General features: G+C 40.5%; 1 protein-coding gene and 1 long non-coding RNA gene across 4 annotated transcripts in view; one reads left to right on the top strand and one right to left on the bottom strand.

Annotated features, from left to right (window-relative positions):
- Positions 1-12,123, bottom strand: part of LOC108897353 (uncharacterized) — a 65,914-nt gene extending 53,791 nt beyond the window's left edge. For both annotated transcript variants that reach the window (XR_001963278.2, XR_001963277.2), the window contains exons 1-2: positions 12,053-12,123; positions 8,006-8,140 (exon numbers count right to left, since the gene is read on the bottom strand). This is a non-coding gene — a long non-coding RNA (uncharacterized LOC108897353). The remainder of the gene's footprint in view (positions 1-8,005; positions 8,141-12,052) is intronic.
- Positions 12,124-15,349: 3,226 nt separating this feature from the next.
- Positions 15,350-21,222, top strand: LOC108897272 (G-protein coupled receptor 26). 2 transcript variants are annotated; one of them, XM_051076902.1, is made up of 4 exons: positions 15,350-15,556; positions 15,928-16,980; positions 17,966-18,079; positions 19,156-21,222. In XM_051076902.1, the coding sequence occupies exons 2-4, from the start codon at positions 16,307-16,309 to the stop codon at positions 19,433-19,435; spliced, it is 1,068 nt and encodes a 355-aa protein (XP_050932859.1). In that variant the 5' UTR covers positions 15,350-15,556; positions 15,928-16,306; the 3' UTR covers positions 19,436-21,222. The 2 variants fall into 2 exon arrangements, with proteins under 2 accessions (XP_050932859.1, XP_018552329.1); XM_018696813.2 differs by lacking the exon at positions 15,350-15,556 and having other exon boundaries at positions 15,574-16,980.
- The last annotated feature ends 4,511 nt before the right edge of the window (positions 21,223-25,733 follow it).

Raw genomic sequence — 25,733 nt, 5'->3', positions numbered from 1 at the left:
TTTAATTTTATCTTAATTTATATTTGGTGACGGTTGGTGTGCTGCTGCTGTAACAAAGCAATTTCCTGTCAAGGATCAAGAAAGTATTATTATTATTAAAATAGCTCCAATTAAAAATAATAAGAATACTCAAGGCATAAGTGTAGTTTGAAAGATGAAAAAAAACATATTTTGAGACGCTGTAGACAAAAAATGTTACTGCTGTAATTATCCAATCTCGCAGTGATTAAAGTGAACTGTGCTCACTGTGGCTACAGGTATGTTTCCTTTTGTGACCTGGTGGTGCTGATATTTTACAATCCACTGGCAACAGAACATCACTGAGGAGAGAATCAAGCAGTCTAAAAGTTTTGTCCCACAATACAAATGGATAAAATAACTGGATTAAACACAGGCATGTTGACTTCTGTTAGCAGCTTTCTACGCAAATGTGGGGAAAACAAAAACAAATCACTTGGTATGTTGTGATGGCTGGTACATGTTTACTGTTACTCTGTACACAATAGCAAGTATTCATATGCAAAGACTATGGTTGTGGTTGTCAGCAAACAGTAACATATTTCTTTTCTTTCTCTAAATTCTGTTTCATTCTGTGCAGAGGGGGAGGCAATTTATCTGTCATGGCTTCTAAAAGAGACAGCTCACTTTGCCCCCTCCCTCTTGCCCCATTATACTGACAGCAGCCTTATTAGCCATAAGGGAAACCGGCCGCCACATGAATTTGGCCACTGTTCACCTATGGGGCCAGGGCAAGCCTCTTTTTACAATAGCGCCAATGATGCAGAGATTTTCTTTTCAGTTATTAATTTGATAAATATATTAATTATGACCTGGGGATGACAGTCCAATCAGATTGTCAGGCGCCCAGTTGTGGGCCCCCACCCACCCTACTTTGGTGATAAGTTCTCTCAGGTTTCTAGAGCTGTCATCCAGAGGGCCTGGACTTCTTATCAGCACTGGGCCCATTCTAGGGATAATTTCCTGTGTGTTATAATTAAATGGTGGCTCTCTGATGGCGAGCAACTGACTCTTAACGCAGGAACCCCTTGATGTTTGTTTCTGTGGGGATGAGTTTGGATAGGGCACACCCATGGTGAGTGTTTTATGTGTGTAACCGAACCCCTAAAACACAGTTTAAGAAAGCGTTCTTGGTGATTTCAAAGAACTACAGTAGCTTGGTTGGCTGGTAGTTCTCTTAATACAAAAGGAGACGTTTGTTTGCCAGTTGGACATGACTGAGCATTAACAAGCTGTAATGCAATAGTAGTATTTCCTGATATTCATTAGAAGTTTCACCATACGCCCTCACCAGGAATGCCAAACACACTCACACACAAACAATACCGAAACACTTCTGAGGTCCAACATTAACAGGATATTCTGTGAGCAGCAAACTCCACCTATACTACACTAATTTACCACCTTTAAAATAACATCTGCATCATTTAAAAAAAAAAACGAAATATACAAAAGTGCCTGCTTTGAAAAGCCTGCCTGCAATTTTGTAGGCTGCGAACAACCTCCTCAAAAATGAAAGTTGAATAAGAAGTACATCACTGGACAACAACCAAACACACTGCCAAAGGGGGTAAAGTGAGAGCACAGTCTAGTGAATATAGTCAGTAGGGGGTCCTGCACACTGAGGAGGCTGGATGGACTGCTTCAGGGGGCTTGCAAGGAACTGGAGAACCAGAGGGAACCACTATAGAGGGACCTAAGGAGGCAACTGAGACTGGTGACACAGATCTGAGGAGATGCCCAGGTGCTGGAGACAGGCAGAAACACCATGGAGAGTGACTGAGAAATACTTGCCCCTTGGGCAACAGAAAACAAACAAAATATGCACACTGATGAATCAGACTTGCCCCCAGTCACGTGACAAGCTTGGATCTGAAGGGTTCAGCGTCAGCTTGAACCCAAGAAGATGACAAGCTGGGGTGGCTCTCCAATGGTGGAGGTCTGGTGGCTGAGAGACTGGGATTTTTAGACAACAGGGAACAGGAGTGAAGACTCCCAGGGTAAATAAGATACACTTCACCTCTACCAGAGGCTCGACCCTGGGCTGGTCTAGGAGGGTGTTACCACTCTCTGTTCCTGTTTCATAAGAAATTATAGCTCAGAGAGTAGAAGTCACAGAACCTTAAGTTAGATTTGGCATGGCCAAAAAGGAATTTTTGCCAGCCCAGGGAGAAACTGAGCAAATTAGGATTTAGAGGATGATAAGTCCAGCACCACATACACAACTAACTGACAACTCATACATATAATCAAATACAGTCTGCAGTCTATTTTGTTACTTCACTGTAATCAAAAATAAAACATATGACTCTAATGCACTCACACAGACTGGTGAGTCAATTAGGTGATGACTAAAGGAGGAAAACTTGACGGAAAGATAGGGCAGTCTGGAAAACTCTAAAGCACACTCGGGCTATAGGAAAAACAAGCTGAAGAGGGAGGATGTGTAAAGCATTACCATGACAATAAACCTAGATAAATATTTGTTATATAAAATGTATTAGGAAACAGTGAATAAAGGGTAGTCATGTATGCAGTATTATCAACTCATACAGAAACTAAATATTCTTCTTGTCCAAAAATGGAAACATATGTCCCACCACTAGGTTTATTCAAAACAGTAGTCAAATACAAAACATTCCTGACTACACGCAGGTAGCAGGTATGAGGTGCAGTGCAGCACCAGTGAAAAAGGAGATGTGAGACAGAGGTTTCCACATAAAGTAGCCCGCTACTGGAACCACTGAATCTGCCCCCGTGCCACTGGGCCTTGTCTGACAGCCGTCTGGACTTTAAAAAGGGGTGATAACTTAATTTCTACTCATGTCAACACTACTGCAGGGGCCAAGAGGAAACTGTGGACCTATTGTGTGTCTGTCATATCATCCTGCATTTTGTGGCCCCAAGAATGAAAAATATTTAAGTGGCTTTGATGTCCCGGATCTTGTTGAACTGCTATGATGGTCTGAAAGCATTTGAGTCCTGCTTTCCTTGATTCTCAGCTCCCTTAAGTCTGTATCCTTTTGTCTTTAGCATGTAAATTATTAGAGTATGTTTGTGTGTCCGTGCACTTTTTGCTTGTTTGTTAGTGCAAAGTGTAGAGCTACCCGCACACAGCCGGCAATAGTGCCACGTACCCTGGCTGAAACAAACACAAGTGCAGGGCTTATGCTGGAACAACCCGGAGCTTGAGGGCGTTGACAGCAGCTTCTATCTGCCAATCTCCCTGTGGATATTGTTGCAGTACTGGCAGACAGACAGCCAGGGCTTGTGGGCTGACAGATCCCTTCTGTCAGCAGGTTATCATTTCCAATTAAACCCTTTCATCTAAACGTACAGTCAACTCCTTGGCAAGCCAAAAAATGATCCAAATAAGACGTTATTAGTCTATTTCAACAAGTTCCCATTTTTTCAACCTCCGCCCTGTAACTGGAGGGGTTGGGCAATATTTTAAAGCATTATGGTTCTAGATTCTTCAGCTATCTTGATCCAAATAGCTCAGAACTTCAGCCGTCTATGGTGGTCACAGCTCTGTTTAGAGATAAACTTTCAAAATTGCATCGGATTGACACACCGGCATGTCCTCTCTAACATGTGTACTGGGACAAGGGCCTTTTTGTCCAGGTTTATTCTGTCGGGACCCACTGTGGACAGCACTGTTCCTATCCACTCTGCGGGAGACATGAAGGAATGCATGCAGAGCTCAGTAACTGTCTGTTGAAAAAGGCCTCACAACGTCTCATTTCCTTTAATAAGATGGCCTCTAAGGCATCCGGATGGACCAACTAAATACAGATTAACCCTCAGCATCATCAGCAGCCACTCAATCAACATGACTGGCTCACTCATGCACATGCGGGTGTGTGTGTGCAAACATACTTATACACACACAACCTCACAAGACTATACAGTCTTCAGTAGTGTTAAATTTATCAAAAAATGTCTATATGCCCTTAATTTTTGTATAAAGTGACCACCTGGAGCTTATCTAAAGCATAATATATATACATAATAATTTAAAGCCACATTACTCTGCATTTTAAGAGTTAACTTTCAGTGTAAATGTATATTTCACTTGCACTAATAGCCCTATGGGATCAGATAATATGTAGGATGCCAATGAACTCCACGTTATTATCACACAAGGAGGTTGATATTGGACAATTCTGTAAAAACCCCAGATTACAGCCAGTGACAATGTTTATAAAATTCTTGTTTCCTGCAATTACTGCGTATGGCAAATAAGGTATGATTAAGGTTTGGAAAAATCATGGTTACATGATCATTTTAACCCAAAAGTTAATTGTGGGTCTGTGACAATACACAAACTCTAGCCTCCTGTGTCAAAGACCAAAGTGCTACACTCTCATTCCCCTCCACCAACCTCCACGCTATTATTTTCCGCCTCACTGTGTAAAAAACACTCTACTGGCTGTGTTAATTGCAAGTTGCAAATTTGTCCATTACTAGACTGCAATAAAATGGATGTATGCTAAGTCCCACACATGCAGTGCTTTCCCCCTTCGTATCTAGTTTGTGCAAAAATATAGATTTTCAAAAATACTATTTTAATCAAGTCTCATCAGCCGGATTTGCTGTTTCTGGACCTCAAAATATCTGGCCCTACTTGGCAGCCTGCTGGTTGATGCGAGTAAAAGCACACTCCCACAGCTTCAGGGTGTAAGAAGCTGCACTGCAGCTTGGCTATAACCTATACACCTCTACCTGTAGATCCTGGCCAACTATTCAGGCATGTGAGTTTGCTCTGCGCTTCGTCTAGTTTTACAAAGAGGGGTTTTAAGTGCAATTCAATTCACAATTTCCTCTTTTAGCTCTACAGTAAGATACACTCTCCGAAATGTAGCCCCTCTAACCCACACCAACTTCCTGCTCAAAGACACAAAAGTGTACACTATGAAAGCAGTCAAGAATTCAGATAAGTGCAGCATTAAACCCAATTTCAGATTGACTCTCTTTCCATCTGCTTAATCTGCTTTAATCGGACAATAATACTTTATTTATTCAGAGCGGGGGGTAGAGTTGTCCACTGGTGGGATGGAGAGGTTGCACTTTTAAGAGTTTAGATAATGCAGACAGTAATCCTTGGAGAGAAAGGAAATTTGAGAAAGGGAAAGAAAGCGAAAATAGGAAAAAGGAAGTGATAAAGGGGGAAAAACTAAAGAGAGGAAGGGGAGGGAAAAAAGGAGGAGGAAAAGAGAGAAAGTGTTACCGGGGCACCTGTAGCTGAGGTAAAGGAACACCGTCAGAAATACTAGGATAATCCTCTTGGTTTTAATGGTTTTGAAAAGCTATGAAAGATTAGGTAAACAGTGCATTTGATTAATGGGAAAAGAAGTCAATTGGCCATGGAGCATGAAGCAGCGCACAATGCTCCTTTCATATCCCAGTGCTGCTGAGATGGTCACAGGGATGTCTTGGCATGAACAAAATTTTGTACATACCTCCCCTGGAGAGAGTGCAATCTCACACTTTTTCAAGATTTGGAAACTTGAGTGAGCATGAGGAAGTATTGATGTGTGACACGCACACAGAGAAGTTAAAGTGGATAAGGAAATGGATGGAGACTGATTAGGGATGATACCGTTCCGGTTCTGATGACAGAATTTCATGCTAAGCTAAATGGCTCACTTACTCATCCCTGAAATTTTGAAACCGACTCCTAACAAACTAGATCTTTGCAGCCTAAACTCCTGATCCCTCTCCGTTTCCTCTCTCCAGGTAAAGGTCAGCTAGCCCAGGTGCTTGCCCTCCACTTGACTCCTTTCCAACAGACTGTGGCTAAAGGAGATTCTGCAGTGACCCATTCTAACTCAATGTCATCTATGCATGATCAAATCACCCTCAAAACAGCTTAGCTGCGCCGAGCCAAGGCCTCGGGTCTACAGCATTAGTCATATGGCAGTTAGAATAGTGGGAGAGGGGAGGAGCAGATTAGACTGAGAAGCACATTCAGTGTTTTTTATCTGTATGGTCTGGAAGAGGAACCAGAAACGGTCTCTTGAACTCATTTTATTTAAAACAACGCTTTGTTTTATAGTATCTTTCATCAGCTTACAATAAGCAACATATATATGTGTATATATCATCAAGTCAGGGAAGTCAGACTATCACCAAACAAGAATGTCAATATTGCTTGCTATATAAGGCCTTGTATAAGACATGTTTAGTTGCACCCATGGCTCTATTTTTATTGCTCACATATCTGCTTTTTCTCTAATTCATAATTTCTGTGTCATGTGCACAAACATGCATTCACTTCCTTAAAGGTCAAATGTCTTTGAGAAGAAAGAAGGTTAATGTCTAAAAACAGTAAACAGGAAGATTTGTTTAGTTTGTTGGGACTCTTGACCTCGACCCACGGCACATTCCTGACTGACTAGCTACATGAGATCAGAAGGAATAGTTAACCACCTGTGTTGTTTAAACCACTTACTGACCTTGACAATTTACTTTGCATTTCCCTGTAAATATATTAACTGGAATTTGACAGCTTAGCATTATGGGAAAAAAAACACCTTCTTCACTGCTCATATGTAAAAGAACAACTTATTTCCCTTCATATATTTTGACATACAAACAATTAAACAGCTATGACTCAACATGCTTCAGGATACCAGAGAATCCACAATGGCTGCTAATCCCCTGTCCATAGCCAGAGGCAGCACAAAGCAGCATAAGCTCTCCTGTCCTCCCTGCTATCACCTGCCTATTTACTGCCATGCCATCCCTACGGCACTTTCAACCACTCTCCTCTTTCTCCTTCCCTCTCTTTCCATCCACTAATCCTCTTTAAGAACATTACCTGCTAATATACCCAGTCAGAAAGTATAAAAGCCAAGCTATCTCTTTACTGCCATCGGCAGTACGCTAAATAGGCCATTAATGGAGGGAGGCAAATGGGGGATATCATGGTTTTAACCCAAAATACTACTCAGATCCAGGTCTATCTGAGTGGGTGTCTGAGGTCTCGCATGAGTTGGGTCACAAGAAGCTGAAGGAGAGGAAGGGAATGGTGGTAAAAGAGCTAACATGTGGCCGGCCTTTAGTATTTTCTTTGTAAAACCATTTTACTTTGGATTTTTTTGCTTATTGTAACATTCTAGACGTCAGAGGCACATGGGTCAACTTCACACGCTGGTGCCCCCTCATGGCAAAGAGGAGTAACTATTAGGAAAATCTTAACTTCAACATACAGAATTCATGTAAACTAAACATGGCACCAAATGGGTCACCTGAGATTAATATAAAAATAGAAAATGTTGGCAACTCCATCTCTCTCTGTGCTGAAGTTCCACCACCATGATGGTGTTAAAAGGAAAGCTTCTATTTTGCTCTTGCTACACTATATTTTATGTTATACACTAAATACACTTACGGTATTTTAGCATGTACATAAAACCAACAGCATCACAATTGAAGGGATGGGATGTTCTTCTCTGTTACAGCATTATGCTGACTCAGCTTGATAAGATGTGTTTACATGGAAACTTTGCCTGTATCTTGCTTAGAGCCTTAAATGCTATGCTATGCATCCCTCTCTACGTCACCCTGCATAAAAAACTTTCACATAAGGTGTTTTACTTATTATTGCAAAGATGGAGAATTAACAGCAAAAGAACAGACAGCAGTTTGCAGCTTATGTCCTATCAAATCTTGCTTAAATGTCACCTTAAAATGCATCATCATAACATCATCATATTGATGATCTTAAACCCCCGATCGTGTAGAGTTTGACCCAGAACAGCTTTGCAGACCCTTTGAGAGAATCAAAACCACGATCAGTTTGTTCTCTGTTCCTAGTTATAGCAGGTTAACCTGCGGGTCGCCCTGACAAACAAAGATCACTTGTTGACTTGGCCTTGAGGCAGGGCAGCTGTTCATTACTGCTAATGGAGCGCCACTGACATCACTTTAATGAGACAGCACTAATGTGTGCTGACAGCTCAGACAGCACACATCACCTCACCTCCAGCAGGTTCAAGCAGCTGAAGCATCCGGAGAGAAGAGGGTGCCCTCCTCTGGTAAAAACAGGAAATGACCACTGCAGGGCCTGGAGGTGCTCCAGCAAATAGATTCCCCCCTCTTGTTTCCTGTCTGTCACCTGTTAAGGAACAGTGAAATACAGTGATATTGCATGTGAATGGGCAACCTCCTCATTGGTAATTTAAAATGAAAATAATAATAACGTTTTGTATTTTTTGTGATATAATAATATAATAATTTGTTATAAAATTGCCATTTAAAGCAATCACAGTCACTTCTTTCACATAATGTCCTTTCCACTAGAGGGAAGCACTGCATCAAAAGTGTTAAAATAGGCGCCACACAACACTTCATATGGGTTAAAAAGATATGAGCACATGTTACGTAAAGGTTTATCAATTTTTTTGACTTATGTTAGTGTCCTATGTATTTTTTTTTTCTTCATAATTATGAACTCTGTGAGCCATTACTTGAAGAGATTTGGAAAGGTGTCAAAATAATTTAAGCTCTTTTCCCCCTACTATCAGCATGCGCTCAAACAGCAGCATGTGAGCGTAATGAATAGTAGCAGCAGCAGGAGACGAGCAGGGGGACAAGACAGATCAGCACATCCATCCACCCACGCCCCAGTCAGGGTGGGTGTGATGTGTGCTGTGTGTGCCACTGCTGCATGACAACAGTGGCTTCTTATCACAGCAGTAGATAAAGAAAAAGAACACACCCCACTGTCCTCATTCTCCACAGTGGGGCGCAGTAACTTTCTCCACACACCACACTTAGGCCTTAAACAGAGCTTTTCACTAAACTGAGATGAGTCAATGAGCCAGCAATATTCAGTCATTCAATTAAAGTTAGTCTCACGTTTCCCTCACTTGTCTTTGGTAAAGCTTTTACGGTTGGAGATAACGATAGAGCTAAATGCATTTTATTGTCTGAATAGTTTGCACTGAAACACTGCCAAGTTTTCATTCCCTGTTTTTCCATGTTTTTTTTCCTGTAAACACACCAGCTGTTCTTCAACAAATGGATATGTTGCATTAGATTTCTGGAAAAAATGACCTCTCTTTCCCACTTAAACCCATTACTTCTGCTGCTGTGTACACTTGAAAGCATCATTCCACATCCTAAGAGGATCGTGTAAACTATTCTTTCTCTAAAATTGTACAACGAGAACACCAGAATATTTGCCGCCTCTAACAAGAGCGTTTGTGCCTTAGCTGAGATAAGGTGGAAAAAAGTGTTTCATCTCAGGGCTGGAGGAGTACGGCTTCATCTGTTCGACAAATGAAATGGGTGTTGAAAGGTAATTGTTACAAGACTTCACTTCATAGCCCAATCATTTTTGTGGTTACCTAAAGTGAGTAGAGCATAACCATGACACCTGTAATCAGAGCTCTCACCGCCAGAAATATGTATCACTATAAACTGTTTTTCAAATCTTTAATGATTTGAATTTGAATTTCTTAGTTTGGAATTGAATTCCAATAAACTTGAAAGTGAATATTATGAAATATAATTGGCTTTAAAACTGAACTTAATCCTCACTGAAAATTCAACTGTCTTTACACCTTTACATTCAGTTCTCACAATTCAAATTCAGTTCTTGCAATTATATTTCAGGTTATTGAGACACACATCTGGTCATTAAGGAAAGGCAACACATCCCTCTATTTACTCATAGTAAGAATGGCGTGATAGTATTTGTATGATATGGTTATGCTATATATGACTAACAAGGGCCACCAAGGGGTCCTGGCTGTATTGTTAGTCTTAGTACTTAGGTAGTAAAATAAAATTAATTCATCTATGTTTTACAAATACATTGTGACAACATTAGTGTTTGACCTTCATGGACTGTGCATTTACAACAGAAACATCCCCTCAAGAGATTAAAATGCAGAAACATACTCGCATGCTTATAATTTAGCTATTGCTCCTGTGAGTCACCCATCCAACGTATGAAAGTATGAATCATGGCACGGACAAGCAGATTAGTCGTGTATGTGCATGTGAAGCTGACTCTCCAGAAGTGAGACGGCTGTCCAAGCACAAACAAACAAAGAATAATATGAAAAGACAGCCTCTGAAATTGTGCATGAGCCAGTTGGGGCTGCAGCCAGGCATGTGTTCATTCAGCCACAGGCACGAGTCATCTAGTGCAAGCTCTGCTCTGCATCATGCTTACTGTAGAGTATTTGCTTCACTATTCTCAGGAAGATGTTTCGCTAACTACCATGCAAATTTTTTTTTTAAATCCAGAAGTGACAGATATCTTCCATGGAGGATTTTCTTACAATTCCTGTTCATGTAGAAACTTCTAATTCCCACAAGAATAGAAGGTAAAGGACAATAGAGCCAGTCTGCTTCAAGAACATGCATCTCATACACACATTTAAAAGACAAACCACATTATTCCCAGTGTATGGAAGGTCCTGACGTGTACCATCGTGATCTCTCATTAGGACTCCAACTCAGCACTCCAAAAACTAGTGGGAGCAGCTTACTGTCATGGTTGTGTTTAGCGATGTCAAACTCATTACCAGAGAAAGGACATCAAAGCAGATGGGCGAGCATGATTAACTGAGCCTGGAGAATTTATGTACAGCCAAGATACAACCAGCCATTTGATATTCCGCCAGCAGAAAACACCACAGCCACAGATCTACAGTAAATCAACATTGGAAGTGGTTCTGCATCAAACCAGAGGAGCACACTGAGTGTAAACAGTAAGCTCTGTTTTATAGGTGTAGAAGAGTGATACTGTTGGAGGAAGGAAAACGCAGATAAAGATACACACTGTTGTCGTGAGTCATAACCACAACCGATATGACTGAATGACTAGACTTAAAGCCACACTCACATTCCTATCTGGGAAATAACCACAAGCTTTGTTTCAGCGCCAACAATCATCACACCATCTTCTTCTCTAACCATACAGACAATCTTTTACTGCAGGTTGACAAAGCAGTAACTGGAGATGTCCAGTTAAGCAGACAAATCTATGGCACGGTCAGATTTAATTATGTAATTCATACAACTAAACAAAACAGACAGTACTGACAGATGATACTGCTTGTAATTGACTACAACTGGATCATTAGAACAGACTTGAATCATGGGGTCTCAGAAGGAAAGCAAGTAATGAAATTAAAGTTTAAGCAGCACTAAAGAATATTTTGGAGGGATCAAACATGTGATGTGAAGGTGTTACTTATAGTAACTGCACAGCACATTATCACCTGACCCTAAGTCACTGCAGGTATACAGGTTTAATCCTGTTGGTTTACTGTCCAAACTTAGTTGGCAGATTATTAGGTACACTTAGCTAAAACTAATGCATGTTAAGTTTGTGCTGAAACTGGCTTAGGGAGGTGTTGATTCAGCTTTAAGGACATTTTGGTGATTGTGGTACTGTTGGTTTGCATTGCCATATATGTACAGGTGTTTCTGTAATCTTACCCATTTGTATCAATGAGAGTAGCCACACCTTTCTGTATAGTGTAATAAAGTTAAACATAACCACAAACTAAATCCTACGAATTTGTCATTCAGTTGAACCACCGCATCTCTGAAACAACTGCAATAAAGACTGAACACTATAACCTCAGTCGAGGCTTTCATTACAAGACTGTTGTATAGGCTACATTAGCTTTAGCTAGGTGTACCTACTAAACCACCAACTGGGTGTAGGCTATCCTCTTAATTTTCTTGACTTTCTCAGATCAGATACGCAAAACAATCTAACCGCACAGTAAAAACTGCAAAATAACACATCATTAAACGTCAGGGGTGGTTTAGCTTATATAAACATTTTGCAAAATTTACAAACTCTTTAATTGGCCTGTGGGTTGCGTATGCGAATCACTAACGCTTCCAGCACACACACACACAGCCAACGCTTGCATGCAAACTCACATTCAGTAGCATGTTAAACAAGTACTACCTGCAACCGAGGCGCATTTTTATAGTCTTCGCACGAGTTTAAACTGTATTTTTTCGCGTCTCTACAGTGCATGTGTAACGTTCTTACCTGTGCAAAACAAATTTTATGATAAAAGTCGTCCACGCGGTTCACCTCGCCGGCTACCGTCGTCTCTACGTTCATCGCATCTGAGCGCCCCCTGTTGAACTCTTTTATAAAAACACAGACACGGCTCCATTTCTGGTACTCCCCAGGAAGACCTCCTTGTGACCTCTCTCTATTAGAAGGGGAACTGATTTTGGCGTAATATATGTTTAACTGCTGATAACTTTTGATTTAGTAATAAAGTTAACGAGGCTTCCATTCGCATGTGAAATTTCCAGTAAAACAAATATGGTTTTGCTTTTAATGTTTTATTGGGACAAACACTGAGTAAATAATCCAGTTACAAGATGAGGACAGTTTTATTGGTTTTGAAGGAAAATTCTTGGGAAAATTCCACATTCAGAGGAAGAAATGGACTGACTCCAAACCAAATCATACACTTTTGTCAAGAACTCCTTATGGCACCAAGATTAGAGACTTTCAAAATAAGAAGGCTTTGAAAACACACTGTATTTTTGTTAAATATGGACACAGAGTGAATTGTTCAAATTAACTGGTTCTTTTTTTAAAATGATTTACTGTCCATTTATACTGTATGTATTTGTTTAATGCTTTGGTCGTGTACCTGGTATGAACAGTGTTTGCACATAATGTCACATGTACGTACTGTTCCTCTGATCCTTATCCCTTCCTCTGAGATGCTTTACCTGACCTCAACATCACTCTAACCCCAACCACTTATCTCTGCTGCTCCTTTCCCATTCACTCCTATTGAAACCCAACAATGGAAATTCAGAGCTTTTTTTCTTTTTCAGAGCAGAGTGCAGGCACATTTTTGAGTGGAAATGTAACATGATCATGCCTATAGTGTTGAGTTATAATGCCATACACCTGCATGAATAGGACACCCACATAGCTGTGAATGAATGATGCAATCATTGTAGAGTATATTACAAACTGCTGATCCCAATTGGCTAATACAAGCACGACTTGAGCGCTCTGCCTGAACTAACGCTGTGCTTCATTAATGCTACTTTAAAGCTTCTATGTGTCGAATTTTGAATTACAATATCTTTCCAATTATTCTACTAGCACAACCTTTTGTTTGTAGAAATAACACAGTACTTCTGAAAATTGATACAGTCTTCATAGTGCTTTAGCCCATCATTTCCGAAACGGCCAACAGCTTTTTTGATCCCACCACTGGGTGGCGCCAAAGAAAGAAATTTTCAAATCATAAACATGGTGGCTTTAAAAGAAAGTTCATTTAATCTAACGTTCTCCTGCTTTAGAGCTGATATTCTTTTATATGCCAAATAGACCAGCAATGACAGATCATTCACCAAAGTTAACCAATAAGAATAGTTTTGGAATACATTTACAGCCACATCTGGGGTCACAGATAAAAATACATCTACTATAAATGTAAAATAAAAAACTGCAGGTGTCTGCAGAGACTTTTGGAGGATTATATATGGCTGTGTTTAGCTGTAACCTTTCACTTCATTAACTGAAAGTCTGCAAGCAAATGAAGTTGAACTTTATCCTGGTAAGGGGAGCACTGCAGAGACTTGACACTGTGTAAAAAAAAAAAAAAAAAAAATCCAATTGTAGTTTCACCATCTGTTCTTTCACGGTGTGGACAGGGCAGAAGTGAAAAACTTCTCTTTCAGAGGAATTAATTAGAAAATCTGCAAGGCTGCTATTGGCAATTTGTCATTGCCGATAATTTATGGGATGGCTAGACAGCTGCACGTGTGACCACTGTTATAACAAATAGACTGGTTTCTCCTGTCCTCGTAGCTGGACAGTGGAGAAATCTCTTTCAATTAAACACTATAGATCACATCCACTTTTAATTTTGGTCCTGGAACTAATCTGAGGAAAATGATTTTTTTTTTTCTTAAGTTAGTAATTTTAACTTTCATCCTTACTGAGGAGTCTAATTGAACATGTTAATTGAAATTTTCGGAGAGCTCAGATGTATGGTGGTCTGTGACAGTGGCAAATGAGTCTATTCAAATAGGTGAAAGTAGAAGCTGCTAAATGACTAATATAATATGATGGTCGTACATCACAGTCCTCACATGAAAAGGCTCATTCTGTGAGTTCATTCTCTGAATTCTGCTTTGTTTACACTGCAGCCTGTAGACCCACTACCACAATACATTGTAGTGACTAAAGGATGACAGAGAATCATTTATGTCCTCTCCCATCAGCAGGACGATCAACAGACTTGTATGCTGCCTCGCCCTCTTTCCTCAGACATATTACCAGACCTGCATCAAATAATCGTTTGATCCAATCTGGATCAGTGGAGTTTTTTTCCCCACACTGAGAGGATTCAGATTGAGGGCAAATCACAGAAAGACATTCTTATTTAACCTCCACTGCCTTCTTGACAATGTCTGAACTTCCTGGTAACTCTGTAACTCTCACAATTCCTGAAACAAGATGAGGAAACTCTAAATTAAACAGCCACATCTTTATAACCACCAACTTCATGCACTACTGAAGAGAGTATTACAGACTGGAAATGTTTTGTTGTTTTCTTTCACTTTAACCAAACTGGAATATTTAATTCTTCTGAGCATTACTGAAGCTCTACTTGCCATTGCACATGGGGGATTTAATTCAAAAGTAGGAATTATGTGATGTTAATAAAGTAGAGTTTTATGAAGAATGCTTACCAAATCTCACTTCCTATGGTAGCTAAGTATATCTAGTCAAGGGCTTTACTTAAAACCTATTTTGAGATACTCAGACTTTACTTAAACCTTTACAGTTTAAGTACTTTAGAGAGGTAAATACTGTGATTTTTACTCCACTAGATTTATTTGACACTTTACTTTTAGATTTTACATACAACCTATATGATCATAGGTCGATTTGTGAAATATAATGCATTTGCTATAGATTTACCCGTGCCGTAGTTTGTAAAGTAGTTAAAATTAGCTCTGCCTCCATCAGCTACAACATTAGAATGCAGCTCAGACATAAATATAACACTAACAGGGGTCATTTTTCTGCAAAAGGAGTAGCCTTCTACTTTTGATTTAAACACATTTTGCATAATTTTTTACAGAATACTTTTTCAACCACTGGTTATTATTTATGACCTTATGACCCCTACTGACCTTTCCTCTTGTGTGCATTCCTGCTCCTGCAGAAATGAGAGCAACGTCAGTCATTATAGCCAGTCCCACTTGGCTCACACTAAACACACACACACACACACACACACACACACTAGCATTTGCATGTTTTTCTGGTCATGGGACAGTGAAAGCCAGTGAAAACACAGTATTCCCTCCCTACCAAGACTGGAGGCTGTACACACAGTATGAAACGGTGGTGCTGCTGCACTGTGGACTCTGTGTAATCTGGATGGAGCAATCCTCATAACTGCGTCCATTTAAAGCGCCATATAAGGCTTTGAACATTGCACTGATGAGGCTCTGGGTCTCCTTCTTCCATCGCAATGATATCTGAGCTGCGCATTGAAGAGTAAGTGTTTGCTGCTGAGAATTTTGTATAAATTAAGTCAGGATGGTGATGTGACTCACTCTGGTCAGACACTAACTTGCAAATAAACATTAATAATGATGATAAAAAATGTTTTTTTAATAATATGCACGAACTTAGTGTAGGCATTTGCACAAAACATCTCATTATCAGAACTGCTGTGTTCGACGTGACGCTCATGACATCAGCCTCACCACCAGCCACGCAATCGTGCGTCGTGCTTCTATTTTTACACTAAAAAGCTATTTTTGAACAGGGGTGCAGCGACGTGCTTTAGACCCTGGAAGAGAAGATAATATAAGTGGCCGCCCGAGACCCAAAGCTTGAAGTACTTTTCATGTCTTTTTTCAAAGCTACCCATCGTGTCAACGCGCAATTGCGCAGCCGGGAAACCCGACCGGAGACCAGTGGCATGACAAGGGTGCTTGAAAACTACCGCAGCGCCTCACGAGAACGAGCCTCCAGCTGTGACCCCATTCCCACGAAACAGACTTCCAAATTTCTCCATAACAACGTCGTTCAGGTGAGCATCCTCTCCATGAATCCCCCGCGACTCAATCGTGGACGCAGCTGGAGGGACCGCTTCGCTTATTGAAGACATTTGGAGCCCCGGGAGGGTAAGCATGACAATGTATTGGACTCATAACCGCCGCGACTTCAACTCGCGATGACAGTTTGCATCAGGACTGTGGATGCACTCATCAAAAGTCTGGATATTTGAGAGGAGGCACCATGGACGCAGCGGATATAGTTGCTTCCGTGTTGGTTTTGGGGATTATTTTCGTGTCGCTGCTGTCCAACGTTGTAGTGCTGATCTGCTTTCTGTACAACCCGGAGATCCGCAAACAGGTGCCCGGTCTTTTCATCCTTAACTTGACGTTCTGCAACCTGTTGCTGAGCGTGTCCAACATGCCACTAACTCTTGTCGGGCTCGTCACCACGGGCCACCCCGGAGGAGGCAGCGGCTACTGTCAAATCATGGGTTTCCTCGACACTTTTCTCACCACGAACTCCATGTTAAGCATGGCAGCTCTCAGCATCGATAGGTGGGTGGCGGTGGTTTTCCCGCTGAGCTACCATTCGAGGATACGGCACCGGGACGCGGTGATCGCGCTGGGATACACGTGGATACACTCGCTCTGCTTCTCCACGGTCGCCACCTGTCGCTCCTGGGTCGGGTACCACCACCTTTACGCGTCGTGCACTCTCTGCAACGCCAGGGCGAAGGGATCCGGGACGCAGTTTGTCGTTTTCACCGTGGCTTTGCACTCCCTCACTTTCCTCCTCACGCTGATCGTGATGTGTGTAACGTATCTGAAAGTGCTGAAAGTTGCGAGGTTTCACTGTAAACGCATCGACGTGATCACTATGCAGACGTTGGTGCTGCTCGTGGACATTCATCCCAGGTAAAACACGCAGTAGATATGCATCCAGTCTAATCCATTTGTTCCTTTAAAGCGTTTTTTGTTTCTTTCTTACCATTTCATTTTCCAATTTGCCAATCATTTAAGAAGGAGCATTTTGATCTTAAAATAAAAAAAAAATCAGTACTTGCTCCAATGAGGGTTAAGACATTCTGCACTTACTGTGTTTATATACAACATGAACAGGAGATGATGATGGTGTGTTTTCTCTTTTTTGCCTTGCAAACAGTGCTGAATTGATAATAATATATATAAAAATAATAATAAAATGTGATTATAAATCTATTTACCAAAATGAAAAAAACATTTTTTTTCTGGCTCCAGCTTCAGGATTTCCCGCTTTTCTCTGTTTTACATTATTATCAATGAAATATTTGGGGCAGTTGGTTGGACAAAATGAGCAATTATAAACATCCCCTTGGATTCTGACTTGTGACACACTGTTCACTATTTTCTGGCATTTTAACAACCAGTCAATCAGCCATTTGCAAAAATAATTGCAGTATTGAAAATGAATAGTTGCAGCAGCAGGCCTGTGCTGTCAAAAGTAGACTTTGAAGTAACTGAAAATATACATATACACAAACTTTCTAGAGATTCCTTATAGGTGACATCACATGAATTAAAAGTGCTCAACTGATGATGATGTGACTGTAAAGCCTGCTGTTAGACAGTGTTTACATTATCATGCCTCATTAAGGTCAGTAAGACCTATCCTCAGTTCTTCCTTTCTATCATTTGCTGTCCACCCTGATTTCTACTCAATTAAATGTCCAACTACTGTTCATTTACATAATTGTTGTCTGTGCAGTGTGAAATTTCCCCAGTGTAATCCCCAGAGATAACAGCACACAGTTCAGTGCTTTCTTCACATCCCCATCCCACATGTTTTCTCTGTTTTCATTATGTGTGGCGTGTCTCTGATCATGCCTCCTGGGTAGATAATGGTACCTGTGTGCTTTGGCAGTGTGCGGCAGAAATGCTTGGATGAGCAGAAGCGGAGGAGGCAGAGGGCCACCAAGAAGATCAGTACATTCATCGGCACATTTGTGGTGTGCTTCACACCTTATGTCATTACAAGGTGAGCAGAGATTTATAATACTGTGTGTGTGAGAGAGAGAGAGAGAGAGAGAGAAAGAGAGGTATTTAACACCGTGTACAATAAAAGATGTGAAGGTTTCTTGTCTTTTGAATCGCAAGATTGAAAATGCTTAGCATACAGCTTCAAGGAGACAGACTGGGGAACTACAGTTGAAGTCTGCACATGTTATCTTTGTTCAGCATTAAAAAATATTTCATATGATCTTCCTCATTTCATTTAAGAAGTAGAGCAACTCTCCCAAGAATCAATATATTTAACAGAAAGACTGAGTTTTCACTTACCTTGCTGTGGCAGCTGATGTGGTTATACTTTGCTTATTGTGTGAATACAGACGGTGATAATGATTTTCAGTGTTGTCTTGTTATCTGGTAACATATTAAACATTTTCAACTGCCTTCCTTTTCATAATGTCACAGCTTATTGGCTCTACACACATTTCTAATCCTTGTCACTGAGCCCTTATTTGGGGAGATGAGAGGGAGAGAGACAGAGACAGGGAGAGATAGCAAATGAGTCAGTGATTGTAGCACTGGCTTTCATTAGTATTATACCCAGTATTAGTGGTGGCAACCTGTCAGAAGCTGTTAGATTTGTGGTATGGAAATAGATTGGAAGCACATTAGGAGCTGTGAGGTGGTGAGACACGTTCGACTTAAGGAGATCACACTAATTAAGGAGACAGATTAAAAACAAAACAGTACTCCTGTTGTGTTTTTAACTTTATCTTGGATTTAATTTGATTTTTTAGGACATAATAAGTGTTAGGCGCTGGATTTGTTGTAAAATTGATTTTAATCAGCGAGAACTCCAGAAGCAGCAAAAACGACTTGACACCCATCAGTTCAAATTGCCCAACATGGTGGTGATATTTCAGTCAAGTGAAATGATGACATTTTCACAATGTAACAGCACCAGGGGAGGTTCATTTGCTTTGGATGTGTTCCACTCCAGTTACACTGATCTAAGAACTGGCTCAACTGCTGCATTTTGCTCACTGAATGTGTGTGACTTTTTCCCCTCCCTCTTTTTTTTTTCCTTGCTTTTATTTGAGGTAGAATTGTAGAGCTCTTCTGCCCAGGGCCCATAAGCCCTCACTGGGGTGTGCTGTCCAAATGTTTGGCCTACAGCAAGGCGGCAAGTGACCCATTTGTCTACTCGCTACTGCGCCACCAGTACAGGAAGACCTGCAGCCTCCTGGCTAACAAAGTCCTCAAGAGGAGTCAGCTCAACTCCTCCTCCCAACGCAGGATGGAGAACAGCACAGGGAGGAGCGACAACACCGTCAGCACGGCCAACAACATCCAGGCACCTGCCGACAAGCCGCTTGGCCAGTGAGGGTCGCCGGTTTCAGAGACAATTAGGGTTCTTTACCAAGCTAAAGGTGGCTATTTTACTCTGAGGTTTACACTCATGAGAAGAGAGGTATGACCATAGATTGACCTCTCTGTGATGGTGTAACATCAAAGTGAATGAGAAGATTATCACCTAATTACGCTTTGAAGGACGAGGCTGGTGAAATTCAATATTTTTCTTACTGTCAACGAATCCAGTGAAAAGACTCAACTAACAAAGTGTTAATCCCTCTTTCAATACTTTTCTGCTTTCCCAGCCTGTCTGTGGCGCTCGGCCCTGAGCTCATGTGTTCCTACTGAGGACATAAGTCTTAAAAATAGGTCACAAATAAATACTTTCGTTTAAAAAAAAAGCAAAGTAATTTCCTCATATAGCTGGGCTCTGCAGCTTTTTGCAAATAACTCCTCAAATGGGAGTGAAAAATGCATTTATAAGGGACTATTTGTAGCAGTAAATTTGGTGCATTAGTGAATATTTGCAGCAGCAGGACTGTGTACATGGGATTAACTCACAATTAACCACAGCGTCCATGTTCGTGGTAATGAAGGAACATGGCATGGAATGTGGCTCGTAGATGCGTTTTTAATAGTTTTTGGACAACAATAGAGCTCTATGGCACAGAGGGGATAACTGTCAGCAAGAGCAATATGCTGAAATATACAGAATAGCACTGGCCTCATCCTTTCTAAAAGAATAGACCGACCACTTTTGTAGGTTGTGTGTGTAGGTTGTAATGGCATTAAGTGTTTCAATTCAAGTGTAACACCGTCTTTTTCTGAAAAGAATGGGAATTCCTAAAGAGATAGTTTGTAGCAAACATGTAAATTTGTAATCCAATGTGAACAAGACAGTAGAACCACTTCTGCTATCACTCCCAGGACTGATTAGCAGGTCTTATACATGGACTAACTATGGTCTTATACATGCTGTTAAAAGTTGGGTCAAATCAGTAATGTATTAACAGAAGAGTAAAACCAAGAATATTTTCATTACCACAAATAGGTATAGTTGTAAATAAGCTCTATGTCTCAAAAAAAAATCATAGATTTGGCCTTTCAGTGAAAGAACTTTTACATCCAATCTGAACTGAATGGCTGAATTTCTTGATTGAAATTCAAGCATAACTTCTAACCTCAATGCCGGTTCTCTAGTACTGTATGCATTCAAGGAGTGATTTAAAACAAGATGATGACTCCAACAGTACAGTCATGTAGAGAACAGATCAGTGCACCGCACCGAAGGTTTAATCAAAATTACTGTATGTTGTAGCTGTGAGGCCTGAGTTCTAAAGTGCCTTTTAGACAATGAACTCTCTTATTTAATCAGAACACAACAGTGAGGACCTTTCGCATTTTGTCATTTCCTTGGTATTCTGTGGCGTGGTTAGGTGTGATGATAGAGCCTGTTTAAGGCAGTTTGGTCACATTGTGGGAAAAATTTTAAGTATTGTTTATTTTGTAATACCACCGCATTGTATTGTTGCATCTGGCAAAACAGGGTGAAATATTATTTGAATGTGGTAGGCATTATTCAGTGATGTGTAGTTAACATTCCAGCTCATGACATATGAGCGACGGTGTGACGTCTGGATTATAAAAATGATTCATTTTGAGAACACTGGCAAATCAGGATGTTGTACTTTTACTTTACTGTGACAGTATGAAGCCTTTAAAAGGCATAAAACCTATTTATTTTTGTCAAAACTGTGTCTGATTTTTGCTAAATACGTTTGTGATTATATTGAAATAAATGCTGTGCATTTTGACATTTTAAAACCAAGTTTCTTCTTACACATTTATTGATTTCTGTATTTACTATTGTTTGACTTGAGGTGGTGCACAGACAGTAAAGCAAATTTTTACTTAAGCAATGCTTTACCACTAAGAGATTGTCTGCCAAATCTTAACACCTTTATTCACCCACGTCAGGGAGAAGGAATAATTAATTTGAAAAATCATTTAAGATGTGTTCCACCCACCAATGCTGCTGTTGATGTGGCAGCAGAACAAAGACTTTTTACAAAAGCATCAGGGCTGAGCGTTTAAGGCTTTCTTAATTGCAGAGCTGCTGGAAGGAGTGGGAAAAGAAGAAAAGGGACTAAGAAAAAAAGAGGAAAGTAGGCACTACCTCACCACGTTCAGGCAGTTGTTAGAGCAGTAAAAGATCTGCATCCTGCCTGCTCATCACCTTTATCATGAATCACATTTTCTAACTTCCGTCTTTCCCTTCATCCACTTTGATAACAAGTGCCTGATACAATATCTATTCTGCCTCTGTCAAAGACATGAAACAATCACGGCTTGTCACCCATCAAAGCTGCCACAGTTGGGTTTTATTATTCATCAAATGGGGGCAATAGCTGCATTTACCATACACTGTATTCACAGAGAACACCAGCCGAGGGCAATTAGTGGAAAGTATTCAGAAAGTTTGGAAGGATCCCTGGTCCGTAGGTGTGCGTATACCTCATCTCCCTGGGAGACTCAGTGAGTGGGTGAGAGGCAGACACAGACCTGCCATACTCGAAACGCTTTGTACCGACCTTGTGATTAAGCCATAGCGCGTAGGAAGTGTAAGACACCAGAGGAGGAAAGCAGGGAAGATGAGTGCACTGTCTGACTTCACACAACCCCCTACGATGTCAGGGCACAAGTGAGCCCCCCACTCTCACAAAGTAAAAGTTGTCCCTATAAAACATCATCAAAGACTTTCTCACTGAAGAACTGAGGCGTTAAAGGTTTACTTTGTTTCATGAGCTTTAAATGCTGAGGTTTGTGAAAACACATCTTGTGTCCTTCACCATTTACTGAGGAGATTCCACCATGTCCCTTCAATTACACAGCATGCTGCCCCACAGCGCAGCCTCTGTCTTTGCAGTGCCATCAGACTTTGTGCAAGCTATTACAGTTCACTGTGTCAAACACAGATTTTTAAGCTAAACGGAAAGTTAAGTATGTGACCTACAGGAAGTCGCTGACTAAAATTCAGATGACCTGTTAAACTTGATAAACACACAAAAATATCCAGGCCAGACCATTAAATAAATAAACCAAAATCTCACATAGCCAAGATAAATTTGGGAATAACATGTACCCAATATCTTATTTGAGTCATGGGGATTTAAGAAGCAAAGAGCAACAGGAAAGCTAGATATACATGATTTATGTCTTTTAAACTCACCCTAATAAAAGAGAGTGCCCGTCAAATTGTGTGGAAAAAAACATCCAGGGCAACCAGAGTCAACCATGCACAGCAACTTCTTTTAATCAGCAGCAGCAACGCTGAGCTGCTTAAGTAATGAATCCTCCGCCGCCACACTGAGAAAACTCAACTGACTGATCTTTTTAATTTCTTTATGCCAGCAAAAGAGCAAACAATGTGTGTCACTGGACGCTCCCTCAGGTTTGCTCATTAATCATCCTAATACGTGGCAGGTGTTACACATCAGTAGGTGTTCAAACATCACAAATCACTTGATCACAGCAAACAAAACATGAAGTGATAATGAATACCGTAGATATGCCTTTCCATTATGACTTACTCTCAGTCTCTTGTTGTCTTCGCCCTCAACCAGCCTGACATGCTCGTCCATAACGCTGCTAGTGGCAATGCAGGACTGATTGACTACTGGCATATACGCATAATATAAATCATGGGAATGTTGGGCTCAAATGTCATGGTATTCCCCATGCCCTTAAGCAAACAGCCTGCCCTGCTCACAGAAGTAATAAAAAAAAAGGGACCATCTATTTCTGTCCAGGAATGCTGTATTTGTTTTTGCTGTGGGCTGTAGAATTTATTTATTTTTTTTATTTTTTTGTCTCTAAGGCCTTAGCAGCAGTATCTAAAGAGTAACATTGCCTTCAAGTGAAAACCTCTTACTCTAATATACAGTTTTCGGGACCCTCAAGGACCTCAGACAAACAGCTTTGATTTCAGCCTTTTGATTTTATTCCAACATATTTGTAAGTTGTTTCACGAACAGTATTATGTTGATTCGAAGAGGAAATAATGCCGTCTGACTGGAGTCATAAGATTCAACAGAACCTGATTTAGATGGTTCCCACAGAAGGACATGATGAAGCAACAACAACAGGAGCTGTTTGTTTGTTTTTATATTGTGTGTAATCCAACCATAAGTCTGCTCCACATGTCCACAAAATGTCAAGGAAATGTTATGAGAAGACCATTAAAACTGTGTAATGTTGCAGCCATCTGTTCTGCTGGTAAACATTTGCTCTGCTCATGAGTGTATATCTGCTACTGTACAATGACCTTTTTTGTCCAAAATGTATCAGTCAGAAAATTAAAAACAAGGCTAAGAGTCTACAGCTATCCTGGGAGAGCAAAGCACTGCTATTACAAATTGAAAATCTGACCTGATGATGGCACAAAAGGCTTCATCTTCTGGGGACCATGAATGTCTGTACAAAATTTCATGGCTGTCAACTGTATAGAGCTCCAGTAGCTGACATCACGCAATCCTGGCATGCAACAGTCAAAATCAAAACACTGCCATATTGGCAGAAAAACGCACTGTTTAAATTACTGCCAGCCATACTACTGCTAGCAGCTAACTTGTCTTTTCGCCAGCTGTATTTACAAAATGTGAACATGGTGGATAGCTGTTGTGCCCCGGGATGCCAGAATAGTTGGGGACAAGCAAAGGGGGTGCATTTTATTGGATTCCCAAAGATCCTGAAAGACGACAGAAAGAGATCTGAAATGAGCTAGAAGCAAGCAGGAGAAAACAGAGCGATGGGAACCCACAGACAACTGATTCTAAACTTTAATATCTTGATTATCTTACATACTTTTATTACGATTTCTAACAGCTCTATTTACATAAAGGTGTTTTAGACCTATGCATTGTGGCGTGGAGTTTGCAGGGCTAACTTGTTGCTCACACAGCAACAAGCAACTTGATGCAAAATAAATGTGGGATTAAAAATGATGCTGATGATGAACATAAACAACACTTTGCTATTTACATGTAGATTTTCTTCAGTGTAGTTGTCTCTGTATATTTCTGAATTTTGCTGCAGGAGACAGGGGAAGAGAAAGGTGAGAAGAAAAAGAGACACAGTTGTAAGGTAAAGAAAGGATGAGGCTATACAGAGGCACTTGTCTTACAACAAATGTGAAAACACAGTCCCTTCTCCTGCAGCTCCATCATGCCTTTCAGGTGAAGCACAGACACCGGCTGCTCCTAGAAGTGTAGCAAGTCTGAGTCACACCCACAGCTGAGTAATGCTGCCCTGAATCAAACAACAGCACAAACTCCAGAGGAGGGAATTCTTCTACACCTTGTGCTCAAAAATAGATCAGAGGGTAAAAGACGCTCCATATTTTTTTTCTCTTCCTAATCAAAATTCAAAACAAGACAGCAGGCATGTTAAAGTGTAACCACAAGGCTTTTATTTGCACATGAATATAGAGGGAATCGATTTACATTCAAACTACAGCTACAATGCTTTTTAAAAGAATTCTCATGAGCACTCATGATATTCTGCATGCCCACCCTTACTGGGCCTAGAGTAGACGCAGTGATGTTTTTGTGACTTATGTGGCAGCTGCACTGAGAGCTGCACTGCTGACAGTTAATGAGAGGATGACGTATGTGGCTTCAGGTTTTTAGAGTGAGTCATTTCCAACCATCTGTTTAATGATCACAAGATACAATAACTGGAGAAAGTTTAGGTGAATACATGATGTAAAACAGATGGCTCCCAGTGAAACTTTTGATCAGTATCAAATAATTAAAACCCCGTGATACACAGTTGTGGCATTTTGAAGGAACCTTTTTTGATTTATTTATTAAGTGATCTGTCTTTTGACAATGTAGGCTAGCTAGAGGGAATAGTGGCAAATATAATAACGTAAATAATAGACAATATGACTTACTTTCCATTAGTTATATAGTATTCCTTTCCCTGATGAAGCATATGTCTCCTCAAGAAAAAAAAAAAGCTTTACTGTTTCATTTATCTAACTCAGTATTTGCAGGGCTTGTGTGGGTGGCAGAAAGATAAATATTCTGCTGTAGCATGCAGTATACAGAAGGATGAATAATGTACTATAGATTAGAATTTGGTGAGGCCAGTTTTGTTAGAAAAAAACCTAGTTTTTTAGAAAGTCTTTCTCAGAAAGTGCTTTAAGCAACAGCTTGTGTGTGTAATATAAAGTGGGCTAACCAAGTGCAATGCATCAGCTATAACCCAGCTGCATTTGAATGCCTTGTTCAAGTCAGACTCAGTTTAGACAAACTGATACCAAGCTA

The sequence above is a fragment of the Lates calcarifer genome, linkage group LG16_LG22 (assembly GCF_001640805.2).
Source record: "Lates calcarifer isolate ASB-BC8 linkage group LG16_LG22, TLL_Latcal_v3, whole genome shotgun sequence".
Taxonomy (NCBI): Eukaryota; Metazoa; Chordata; class Actinopteri; family Centropomidae; genus Lates; species Lates calcarifer.
This window is presented reverse-complemented; position numbering and strand designations above follow the sequence as displayed.

Coding starts and splice junctions, on each gene's coding strand:
- LOC108897272 (XM_051076902.1), top strand. CDS start 16,307: ATGGACGCAGCGGATATAGTTGCTTCCGTGTTGGTTTTGGGGATTATT. Junction 16,981..17,965: donor CTCGTGGACATTCATCCCAG/GTAAAACACGCA, acceptor GTGCTTTGGCAG/TGTGCGGCAGAAATGCTTGG. Junction 18,080..19,155: donor ACACCTTATGTCATTACAAG/GTGAGCAGAGAT, acceptor TATTTGAGGTAG/AATTGTAGAGCTCTTCTGCC.